The 12958-nt window shown below is 36.5% G+C and overlaps 1 protein-coding gene across 3 annotated transcripts in view; it reads left to right on the top strand.

The window, feature by feature from the left end:
• TNFRSF19 (TNF receptor superfamily member 19) overlaps nt 1–12080 on the top strand; it is a 99754-nt gene extending 87674 nt beyond the window's left edge. For 2 of the 3 annotated variants that reach the window (XM_036300092.1, XM_036300094.1), the window contains 3 exons: nt 305–407; nt 1231–1627; nt 9385–12080. In XM_036300092.1, the coding sequence (XP_036155985.1) occupies nt 305–407; nt 1231–1627; nt 9385–9396 (512 nt within the window). In that variant the 3' untranslated portion in view covers nt 9397–12080. Of the gene's footprint in view, nt 1–304; nt 408–1230; nt 1817–9384 lie in introns of those variants that run through there. The other variant, XM_036300093.1, reaches the window with a different exon arrangement.
• Nucleotides 12081–12958: the final 878 nt, after the last annotated feature.

The raw sequence follows: 12958 nt of genomic DNA, 5'->3' as shown, positions 1-12958 counted from the left end.
CCATTTTTCCAAACTGAAACTGTATCCATCATACACTAACTTCCCATTCCCCCTCCCCCAGCCCCTAGCAACCACCATTCTACTTTGTCTCTATGAATTTGACTACTCTAGGTATATAATATAAATGGTTCATCATTTTTTTAAAAAGATAAAAACAGAGAAAAAAATTAAGACTCATATTCCCGTTCCCCAAAAAGTTACCCAAAGGGGAATAGTTCAAGTTTCAAGAACGATGTTGTACTAGTATTAAAGAGAACATTCCCAGGAAAAGCATTATGCTTCATACCTCTGCTGTCTTTCCTAGGGCCTGTTCACTTGATCCCATCCTTGTGCTGTGATGACTCCTGCAGCATCGACCAGGTGACTCTTGGTTGCAGGGTGCATTCCCAGGCCACAATTCAGGAGAGGTAACTGGGTATTTTTTAAGCAATATAATTTCATAATCCTTGTGAAAATATGCATTACATTCATTTACCAATTTTCATGTGAAACATTTAAAAATGTTTCATGAGGGCATCACTTTTTAATATCATTAATGCCATTCTGGTCATTGGAGGGGGCATGTGTTTGGCACGAATTAGGTAAGTCTCTCAGGGTTACTAATATCCAATACAACATTTTTTATACTTTACCCTCAATTTTATTTTATTTTTTTAAATATATTTTTATTGATTTCAGAGAGGAGGGGAGAGGGAGAGATAGAAACATCAATGATAAGAGAGAATCATTGATCAGCTGCCTCCTGCACGCCCCCTACTGGGGATTGAGCCCGCAACTCCTGGCATGTGCTTTTGACTGCAATCGAACCTGGGACCGTTCAGTCCACAGGCTGACGCTCTATCCACTGAGCCAAACCAGCTAGGGCCCCTCAATTTTATTTTTGTCTTTTACTCATTATTTGTGACACTTCTGCCATCTGCAAGTAATTTTTAACATGTCATGTACTCATACAATTTTAGAACAGCCTTCAAACTCAGTTAAGACCCAGGAAACTGCATGTTTTAGACATTGTATTAAGTATAACTACATTGATTAAAACGAAGTATATTCAATTTTAAAGTAATTGGAGGAATTAAGCTTATTGTATTAAAGCAAGTTTATAACAACTGGAATTCTGACAATAAGTTGCTATTTCATCTAGAAAGCTTGAAAGTATTGTTGGAATGTTGCTTTGTAGTCGTGGTTTTTCTCCCTATAGAACACTTAAAAGTCTTTTGAACATGTGTTCAGAAATGCAGGTCCGGTGGGAGAGACCATGCCGTCTTTCTTCGGGTCCCTTTCTCAGTTCATCTGTGGCGAGTTTTCGGATGCCTGGCCTCTGGTGAAAAATCCCATTTATGGTGATATCTCCTTTTGTGACTCTTATCCTGAACTCACTGGAGAAGATATTTATTCTCTCAATCCAGAAAATGAATCCTTGGATTCAAACAGTAGTCAGGATTTGGTTGGTGGCACTGTTCCAATTCAAGCTCCTTCTGAAAACGTTACAGAAACTACTGATTTGTTTAGATACAATTCACTGATAGAACCAGTGCGAACTCAGGATGCACTAATTACTAGAAGCCAGCTAGGTCAAACGAGTGGGGATATCAGTAACCGAACCACTCAAACTCAGACGTCCCTCCAGGTAAGGCAATGACTGATTTTACTGTGGACAAAGCATTGACTTTTGGAAGACCATAGGGAATGAATTCTGTTCCTACCACAGTATGTGGGGGAACCTGATGAGAAGATTTGCCATCTTTCATAACTTCTTGTGTGTTAAAGAAGAATATATACTTTTTAATTTTTTTTCAAATATATCTTTATTGTTGAAAGTATTACAGATGTTCCCTTTCTCCACCCCCCATTGACCCCCTTTACCTTGTTCCAGCCTCTCCCCAGATCTTCCCCACACTATTGTTTGTCCATGGGCTATGCATATATGCATAACAATTCTTTGGTTAATCTCTTCCAGCCCTTCCCCCTTCCCTCTCAAATACTTCATTCTGTGGCATGCTTTAATGTCTCTGGATGTTTTTCATTAATCAGTTTATTGTGTTCATTCGATTCCACATATGAGTGAGATCATGTGATACTTGTCTTTTTCTGACTGGCTTATTTCATTTAGCATAATACTCTTCAGGTCCCTCCATGCTATCTCAAATGGTAAGAGATCCTCCTTTTTTACAGCTGTATAGTATTCCATTTGTGTAAATGTATGACAGTTTTTTAGCACTGCTATGAACATAGGGGTGCATATATTCTTTCTGATTGGTGCTTCTGGCTTCTTAGGATATATTCCTAGAAGTGGGACCACTGGGTCAAATGGCAGTTCCATTCTTTTAATTTTTTAAGGAAACTCCACACTGTTTTCCATAGTGGCTGTACCAGTCTGCATTCCCACCAGTGGTGTACTAAGGTTCCTTTTTTTCTACATCATTGCCAACACTTCTTGTTTGTTAATTTATTGATTGTAGCCATTCTGGCAGCTGTGAGGTGGTACCTCACTGTGGTTTTAATTTGCATCTCTCTAATAATTAGTGATGTTGAGCATTTTTTCATATGTCTCTTGGCCATCTGTATGTTCACTTTGGAGAAGTGTCTGTTTAGGTCCTCTTCCCATTTTTTAATTGGTTTGTCTTCCTTTTGGTGAGTTGTATGAGTACTTTATATATTTTGGAAATTAACCCTTTATCAGATGTATCATTAGCAAATATGTTCTCCCGTACAGTGGGTTTCCTTTTCATTTTGATACTGATTTCTTTTGCTGTGCAGAAGCTCTTTAGTTTGATGTAGTCCCATTTGTTTATTTTGTTTGTTTGTTTCTCTTGCCCTAGGCATTGTATCTGTGAAAATTCTGCTACATAAGATGTCTGATATTTTGCTGCCTCTATTTTCTTGTAGGATTTTTATGGTTTCAAGACTTACATTTAAGTCTTTTATCCATTTTGAGTTTATTTTTGTGTTTGGTGTAAGTTGGTGGTCTAATTTCATTTTTTTGCAAGTATCTGTCCAATTTTCCCAACACCATTTATTGAAGAGACTGTCTTTACTCCATTGTATGCTCTTGCCTTCACTGCCAAATGTTATTGAGTATAATGGCTTGGGTTGGTTTCCAGGTTCTCTATTCTGTTTCATTGATCTATATGTCTGTTCTTGTGCGGTACCACGCTGTTTTGATTATAGTGGCTTTGTAGTATAGCTTGATAACTGGTATTGTGATCCCTCCAACTTTGTTCTTTTTTTTAAGATTGCTGAAGCTATTTGGGGTCTTTTTTGGTTTCATATGAATTTTGGAATATTTGTTCTAGATCTGTGAAATATGCCATTGGTATTTTAATAAGGATTTCATTGAATCTGTAGATTGCTTTGGTTAGTATGGCCATTTTAATGATTTTAATTCTACCAATCCATGAACACAGTATATTCTTCCACTTGTTTATGTCTTCTACTATCTCTTTTTTCAACATCCTATAGTTTTCTAAGTACAGGTCTTTTACCTCCTTGGTTAAATTTATTCCTAAGTATCTTAATTTTTTGTTGCAATGGTAAATGAGATTGTGGGTTTTTTTTAGTTTCTCTTTTGGATAGATCATTATTGGTGTATAGAAGAATATACTGTATTTGAAATTAAATTCTAAGAGTTTTCTTTTAAACTCACAGCTAATGTTAAGGCCATAAAGGGCAGCTACATTTTTTTATTCTTCTTTTTAAATCCAACTACAGTTGACTCTTTTTAAAAATATATATATATATTATTGATTTTTCACAGAGAGGAAGGGAGAGGGATAGAGTGTCAGAAACATCGGTGAGAGAAAAACATCGGTCAGGTGCCTCCTGCACACCCCCCACTGGGGATGTGCCCGCAACCAAGGTACATGCCCTTGACCGGAATCAAACCCCGGGCCCCTCAGTCTGCAGACCAATGCTCTATCCACTGAGCCAAACCAGTTAGGGCTACAGTTGACTCTTGAACAATGTGGAAGTTAGGGCTACAACTCCCCCCTGCACAGTAGAAAATCCAAGTGTAACCTCATACTCTCCAAAATATTAACTACTACTATAGCTTATCACAGGGATGGGTAACAATAGGTTTACAGTTGTTTGCATAGAAAATAACACAATAATTAATAAATAATAATACAAGAATAACCTGTTTCCCATACTAACAACTGTAAACCTACTTTTGCCTACCCCTGTATTGACTGGAAGTCTTATCGATAATATAAAAAATAGGTTAATATATATTTTGTATAATAGGGATTATGTACAACAAGGTGAGAGAAAATAAAATGTTATTAAGAAAATCCCAAGGAAGAGAAAATATACTTACAGTACTATACATACGTATTGAAAAAAATTTACATATACGTGAGCCTGCACAATTCAAACCCGTGTTGTTTAAGAGTCAATGCTACTTAGCACAGTGCCTCCTGGCTCCATTCCTGCTTGAGAGAGAAGAGTTAGTTATAGGAGAATCTTGCAAACAGTTTCTCACCTTTGTTCTTCCCTGTAATATTCTTATGCCCAATACTTAAAGGCACTTCATTCAATGTGAAGTCCATGAGAATTTAGGTCTCCTAAAGCTATGCTTTTCCTTCCTCTCTGCTCTGACTGCCTGACCAGTTTGGTTGGAAATTGTTGGTTGTGATCTGAGACTAAATGCTGCATAAACCCTAGGTAAAAGGGTTTAAAGTAAGGTTTGGGAAGGTGGCGACTGCGGGCATACGGGTCTCTCTGGCATGCTGCAAGACCAGAGGCAGAGAAGCACTCAGGGACACCTGGGCACTGACCCTGCTTTTTCCTCCAGGCAAGGATGTGGCCATTACTGAGTTTGACTTAATGTTTAATATTTCCTTAATGTAAGCACATATATTGTTGGTATACATTCTTCCGGAAGAATGATGCCAGCCTTGAGTATGAAAGGGCAGAGTCGCAGAACAGTGAGGCTCCCAGGCCCCACAAGACCAGCGTTGCTCTCACTCCTGGCCCAGTGAGGGGCCTGGGTACTGAGGCAGCACTCTGGGACATGCTGCATGTGCTCCTGAGTGAACCCTTGTCTACGCAGATCAGGAACATGCTAATGTCAAAGTGTAGATGGAGATGTATTCCTTTTAGGTTGTATATTAATCTAAATCTGCAGTACTATTTTTTTTTTTTAACTTCAAGCACATTCTATAGGCATTTATAGGGAATTTTATACAAAAACATTTGTTGGCTCTGGAGCAAAAATAAATTGTTCCTCAAAAAAAGAAAATGAAGAAAAGATAAGTAAGAGAAAGAAAAAAACAAACAAATTAGACAGTTTAAAAATGATGATGGAATAAAATAAATTTTTAAAAAATGCATACCTCTGTAGTTGGGAAAGACTCTTACTGACCTTGTTCTCTTGAGCTATCCCTAATTTTTATAACTTTCATGATAATAAGAAAAGACTTAAGAGTTAGCTTAGCCCTAGCCAATTTGGCTCAGTGGATAGAGCATTGGCCTGTGGACGAAAGGGTCCTAGGTTTGATTCTGGTCAAAAGCATGTACCTCGGTTACAGGCTCCTCCCCGGCCTGGGCCCTGTTCCGGGCTCATGCAGGAGCAACCAATCAATGTGTTTCTCTCACATTGATGTTTCTCTCTGTCTTTTCCTCTCTTTTCTTCTCTCCCTAAAAATCAATGGAAAAATATCCTTGGGTGAGGATTAACAATAACAACAACGAAAAAAGAGTTCGCTTAGCTGAGGGTAGGTCTCAAGGATGTGGCTGTGGCCCACAAACCTTTGGGGTTGAGGACTCCCAGCAGTCCAGAGCAGGTAACTGGCCTTCCAATAGGTTAGAGATGCATGGAGAGGCCTCCACCCCCTTCATAACTAATCTCAGTATCCCAATGGATGCCTTGCCAGGTACTCCAAAATAAAAGTCATAGAACTCTTAGAGTTTAATGCATTCCATTTTCAGTACAAGATGTTGAAGTTTCTTTTATATCAATTCAGTTGGCATTGATATCAAACTTGTTTGTGTTACCATCACAAATATCTATTACATCTTCCCATACACCATTAGGGAAAAGTCTGAGTAACTAAAATGACTGTGCTACCAGCTCACTACTGGTATTTCAGAGTATTGTCAGTAAATAGAATTACCACTCATCTTAATTTTGTAGCTTGTCCCCAATTTTGTGATGTAAATACTAAGGAATGAAAGATTTTTATACCAAGTTATATAAAAACCAACTCATTCTCTACCTTTTTCTGTTTATGTTGTTGGTGAGGTGGACATAGGGTTGATAGGCACTATTATCAGTTACATTAATGTAAAATTTTAGAAATGTAGTTTAGTATATAAGTGGGTATAAAATGACATTAATTCCTTTTCAAAGAGTGTTCTCAAGGTGATTATGATCTGCATAAAGTTATTTTCAACACAAATTATTATGGAAAGTTATAATTATACATGAAATAATGAGGAAGCATTACATTCAAGTTACACAATGTAATTTATTAATTAAAGGTTCTTATTAGCTTTATAAGATGTGTTATAATTATTACATAATTTTGGTAAATCTAAATAAGACATTCTGAATTCAAAAAATGAATCATTTCCATTTTTACCCTAAAATTAAAAACAGCAAATAATGTCTTTTTTAAAATATATTTTTATTGATTTTAGAGAGAAAGGGAGAGAGAGATAGAAACATCACTGATGGGAATCATTGATTGGCTGCCTCTTGCACCCCCCTTACTGGGGATCGAGTTCACAACCAGGGCCTGTGCCCTTGACCAGAATCAAACCTGGGACTCTTCAGTCTGCAGGCCAGTGCTCTATCCACTGAGTCAAACCAGCTAGGGCAAAGAACAGCAAAAAATCTTTTGAGCCCATTCTAAAAGATAACATTTTCCAGATTCTGAAAAGTACTTCTTCATGGGATGCATTAACTTAATGTGGGAAACTTGGTGAATGAAGCTTAATCTTCAAAAGAAAATAGGAGATAGGGGTAACTGTATCTCTTTGGGAAATTGATCCCCTTTATTTCAAGGGTCAGCCACATATTTAACTGGAATCCAATCCATTAGATTCCAAAAAGCAATTCAGACTTCCCTCAATAGGTTAATTCTCCAAGGTAGAGAATATACTTATTTAAAAATTTGATTTCAGCAGCTTACTATTGTGCAGCAAGTATAGGACTTCTAGTTCCTCAAGGTCATGTTTAGTCAGCTTGGCTCCTTGGCATGGGCTCATTCATAATTCAGGAAAGCACTGGATTTCCATTTAGGTGATGTGTAAGAACAGTGTTAGCCATAACAGACCTTTTTTTTAAAAGGGATTAATTTATTTTATTTTAAATAAAACTTTAAATTCCTCCCTAGGCATTCACTTTATTTTCAGTTTGTTAACATCTATTCACTCTTTTTCCAAGATTTATTGAAATACAGTTGACATATAACATTGTATAAGTTAAAGATGTACAATATGATTTGCTACACATGTATATTGTGAAATGCATAACAGCATGTTTGTCTTTCTGTGGTGTTAAGTTCAAATTTCTAATGCATGCAGCATTTGTTTCCAAACACAAATGCTTTCTTGTGGGTGGTTTAAGACCACCCAGAATCTGATGATGAGAGTTATGGTTCAGAATAAAGCCAATAGGTGTTTGAGCCTTCTTAGGTCTGTATGATTTAATAATTTTTCTCCCTCCCCAGAAGGGAACAGACCTAAGATATTTGGGACATCATTTGCTATGATGTTTGGGAGAAGGAGGCCAGCCTCTTTACTTACAGGAAAAGCTTTTTATGGTGATGTTTTTTTAACCAACATTTTAAGTGTCAGCATAAAACAATGGGAGGAATGGTAAGAAAGATATGAAATGACTTGGATTCTAGTTTTTTAAAATCTCTATATCCTTATTGACGAAATGAGTATAATGTGCCTCCCACAATAATGTTAATGTGCTTATTATTATGTCTATTGATTGACATATTTAACTAAACTATCTCTGATGATCGAGAGTATTTAAGAAGTTCCTATTTTCAGATAATCTCCTTAGGCCTAGGGGGGGATTTTTTTTCAAAAATGTATCCAATATGTCACTAATGCCAAATTAGTGGTATACAAGTTAATGAAGAGTCAGTGCATAAAATGAAGATTTTATATACTTACAATACTTACAGGTGGCCAGTGCCTAGTCCCCTCATGAGATGAGGTCACTGCCCTCTTGTGATAAGGACAAATCTAAGGGCTCCACTTTCCAGAGGACATCAGCCCTACGAAGAGTGTGAATATTCCAAGGAGAGCATTATAAGAGGAATCTCATTCCCAAACTATTTCTAAATTTTCTCCATTAGTTTAGTGTAAGTTTTAAATTCAAAGATGAAGAATGGCACTGTTCATTAATCATCTTTGTTCTTTTAAATAAGGGTCAAAAGGCTCCTAAGATCTTTACCTGCTTTAAAGGAGTACAACACAGAAACGGGTTTTCTATGTTTAAATGGGGTTGAAAATTATTTAATACACTTTGTTTGCTATGGGTTACATCAAGCATGTCAAACTCAAAAACTAACATGGGCCAAATAAACAAGGTTTATGTTTATGTGGGCCGCAAAAAAACAAGTTTCAATTTTCATAGAAACGTAGGTTTATTTCGATAGAGACATGCTGAATACAAAGGACTAAAATAAATGAGTAATCGTTAACATAAAATAATAAAACATTTTAATAAAAATTAGTATTTTTTCTTGAACATTAACTTACCAGACACTGAATAACTGTACAAATTAATAAGCATAATGCAAATAAACCTATTTTTCTTGTTCTCTGAAAGCGAAATATTTCTTATTGTGCACACCAAACAAGTTAGTATAAGACTAATGACATGGCAACCAGCTGCTAAAATATTTGCTGCTAGTATTAGTGGAGAGAGATGGTGTGCCTGCACATAAGGTGCATAAGGAAAATGAATGCAACATGATTATAGTAATCAGTCATTAGTGAACATTGTAGTTTGTTATTAATAGTTATGTGTAACAGGATATTATAAAAATTAAGTTACAAAATTTTTTTATTAAAACGTTTCTTACATACCGTTATATTGACTGGGCTGCAAAAATATTCGTTGTGGGCTGCATGCAGCTCGTGGGCAGCGAGTTTGACATGCTTGGGTTACATTATCATTTTTTTAAGTACTGTTTGCAAATATTGAGTGACTGTGAGTTGTTATAGAATCTTTATTTTATTCTCAAAGTAATGGGTACTTGGATATATGAACACCATTACATGAGCTTCTTGTCTGTATGTGATTAAATTCATGTGTATTACTAGTAAAAGTTTTATATATAGATTTTTTTACAATTACAGTTTCCCAGCTTTAATTTGTAAGGTATGGTTTTTAAAACTCTCCTTCTGTTGCTGTTTTAGGAAGCTTTTTAGGACTCCATTCTTTCTGGATTAGAAGTGCACGTATGGAGCCCAAGGGGCACGCACTCCTCCACTTACACTTATGAACTGAGCAGTCTGGACCTTGCATGGCTTCTGGGGGGAAATATAAATCTGAATCAAACTGATGGCTTTTTAAGCCTTTCAACCAGTTGCTTCTGAGCCAGACCAGCTGTAAGCTGAAACCTCAAGGAAGAACAGGACAAGACTGCAGGCATTCATGATGCTTTGCATCTTTCCTAAATAAGAAGTTTCTGTGCTACAAGTGTGACTTCAAAGACTGATGCACTGAGTTGGCAGCCAGGGAGGTTACAGACCAATAACAAGAACCAGAAATGCAGTCGTGTGTATTTTCAAGGTGAATGTGGTTTCACAAGACTAAAGACCCAAAGTATAAGTTTTCATCTATATTTTCTTTTAAAATAATTTCACATAGTCAATTATCCTACTAAAAGTCAATGTTATATTAGTTACCTTAGTTTTTATGTAGAATGGGTTCAAAAATGAGTGTTTCTATTTGAGGAAGGTCACTTTTTTGCCATCTAAACTAATTGACCTGGGAAGACTAGAATTGACTTCATTCTGCCTGCCTAAATCTTGGGTTTATTAGTTGAAGTCAATTGACCTAACTAGAAATTAGAGGAAAACAAGTCTTTTTAAGAATCAACACTTCTAACCTCAGCCAGCAGCTCACAAACACCTACCTGCTGGAGCTACTCATGAGAGGACTGCGTCAGGGAACAAGGTGGGGAAAGGCCGCCATCACCCTGAGTCCAAAACCACTGAACACACACATTCTAGAGACTTGCATATTTCTGTGGAAATCAGTTGGTATGGCAGCATCTGTTACTCTGTCCCTGTGACAGAAGATGCAGAATTTCTCTTTTATTGAAAAGTATTTATTAAGATAATCTTTTTTTTTCTTTCTCTCACCCCTCACCCACCAACCTGTTCTCTGTATCCATGAACTTGGTTTGTTTGGTTTTTTTTGTTTTGTTTTGCCTATCATACTAAGGAATTTAGAAATGACAATATATCTGGTCCCTTTACTACTGAAACATGTCACCAAGTGAACAATCTTATGAGATACACTACATATTATAACCAGGAGAAAAAGCAGTTTGTCAGTAGCCTTTGAGTGAACAGCCTGCCACTGCTGCAATGTAGTTTGACCAAGACATTAGAGTGTTCCCTCTGATCTCATCAGCTTAGTTAGGACAATAATGTCCCATCTTAGCCAGATGATGCTGATTTAAGTGTGGAGCTTCTCTTCAGATGCTTACCCCATCCCGTCTCACATTGGTATTTACACACTAGAAGTATCTCTATAGCCAAGACAGAAATAAATGCAGATCAGGCATGAACTGGGGATGGCTCATTTCTCTTCATCTTTTATGGCCCAGAAAGGAGTTAATTGAACAGGATTTATTGTTTCTTTCTTAAACCTATATGATCAGATCTGGCCTTTTAACTGATTCCATTAGCTTTGTCCCATTTGCACTTTTTAAAAAAGAAAGACCTTTCAACATCAGTGTGTTAGAATGTACTAAAATATTTTGTTTCAGAATTACCCCATCCAAATCAGTGTCTTTTACTTAAACTGAACATTTAAACTGAACATTAAAAATCTGGACATTATTATCTTCTCACATCACCCCATACGTTTCTCTCTTTGTAAGGCATTAGTAAAACCTAATGATCCCTTTTCTGTGGCTGGAACAGTTTCTCTATCCATAGTTTCAGGCTCTGATATGTGCATGTTAACTTGCCTGGGTTTGTCCTTCTCATGACCTCAGTTCATTTAACTGAAATACGAAATTAGAGTGTCTCATGGCAACTCACAATTTTGTGTGAGCACCCAGTCATAATCGATTGATTTCTACTTTCTTCTTGTTTGTGCGTTGTGTTTTTTGTGTTTTTTTTTTAACCATAAACCAATAGTTCTTAAACTTTGGTACTCACCAACTCTTATGAGAATTGTCTTTAGGAAACTCAGGTGAAATATTTAGGACTTGACCACAAGATGTCTATGAAAATGCTTTTTAAATTCATATATGTGTTCCATTGTTTGCAATCTGATCATTTTTGTTATGAAAGAGGGATGATCAAAGTAAGCCAAGGTTGTACTCATTTTTGTAACCTGAATATATTTTTCATATGAGCCCTCATTAACTTTAAAGACAAACACTTGCTGGAGAATGAGAGCTAGATTGATGAGAATGAGATTGGCCAAAAATCCTGAAACATCACTTTTGATCAGTAGATAAATACTTAGAGTTGAAAGTCAATTTGACTTGATACTGCATTTGAAAAATCCTGGATTATTTTTATTAAGATGAAGACATTTTACCCCACTACTATAGACACATACAGTGTTATATTCTACATTCTTTGTATACATTTGAGGAAAATCCATTTTGCATTTCACATTGTTGGAATACCCTATAGCACTCAAATAAACTCAGCTGCTAGAGTGCTGAAGCTGGAAACTCATTAAGTAATAACATGGCTGGGAGTGCATAATTGTGACTTTTAATGCTGCAAGTAGTCATTGACAAGAATGAGACAAGGATTTGAAAGACAACCATATAAAGGCATGGGTTTTCTAATTTTATGTATATGGAATATATATTTCAAATATAAAATTTCTACTTTAAATAAAGTTAATGTTGCTGTTACCTAGGTTAAGCAGTACTTACTGTCTATGCTAGTAAAAATATAAACCATAAAAAGGAAAAAATATATCATTGCCTTAAGGTAGTCAGCTTGACTCAATTTAGATTTCATTATTATTGTTTTGCGTACTGGAATTTTCTTATATGAATAGTTTTGTAATACCTTTTTTATTTGTGAATAAAATTGTTATCTGGTATTCTTATTTGCATGTTTAGAAGAAAGTGATTGATGGTGTGAATGCACGCCATCTTGCTGTCCCATGTGAGAGTCTCATTAAGTTCTGATCATTCCAATATAACCCTTTCGGCCTCTCAAACTTTATGAGGGATATTTGAAATCCTTACTAGTGACTGCCTATATTTCTCAGGCATCTCAAGCTACTGAAAATGCTTTAGGTTATTCGAGAATCTTTGTTATCAAAGTTTTATTATGATCTCTTTCTTTCCCTTCATTTTATGACACAAAGAAGGAAGGACTTATGGAAGAAGTTTTATGTATTAATTTTTTATGGAGGTCAATAGGCTGTTCTCCTGCAGAGGTGTGGACTAACAAAAGATAAGAACACTGGTCACTGTAAGAGTTTCCTTTTTCTTCCTAGCTTCTTACCTTCCTTCCTCAATCCCTTTATTCATTCTTCCCTTCCTTCCCCTCAGTAACCTATCCTATCTAATAATAGAGAAACATGGTAATTAACCATAACTTCGCTACCCTTCCCATTGGCTAATAAGCGAGATATGCAAATTAACTACCAACCAAGATGGCGGCCGGCAGCCAGGCAGCTGAAGCGAACAGGAGGCTTGCTTGCTCCAGTGAGGAGGAAGCCAAGGTTCCCTGCCTGCTGCTGCCGGCCTCTGAGCTGCAGTCTAAGAAACAATGTTGC

The sequence above is a fragment of the Myotis myotis genome, unplaced genomic scaffold (genome assembly GCF_014108235.1).
Source record: "Myotis myotis isolate mMyoMyo1 unplaced genomic scaffold, mMyoMyo1.p scaffold_m19_p_3, whole genome shotgun sequence".
In the NCBI taxonomy this organism is placed as follows: Eukaryota; Metazoa; Chordata; class Mammalia; order Chiroptera; family Vespertilionidae; genus Myotis; species Myotis myotis.
Note: the sequence above shows the minus strand (reverse complement) of the source record. Positions and strands in the feature narration are given on the sequence as shown.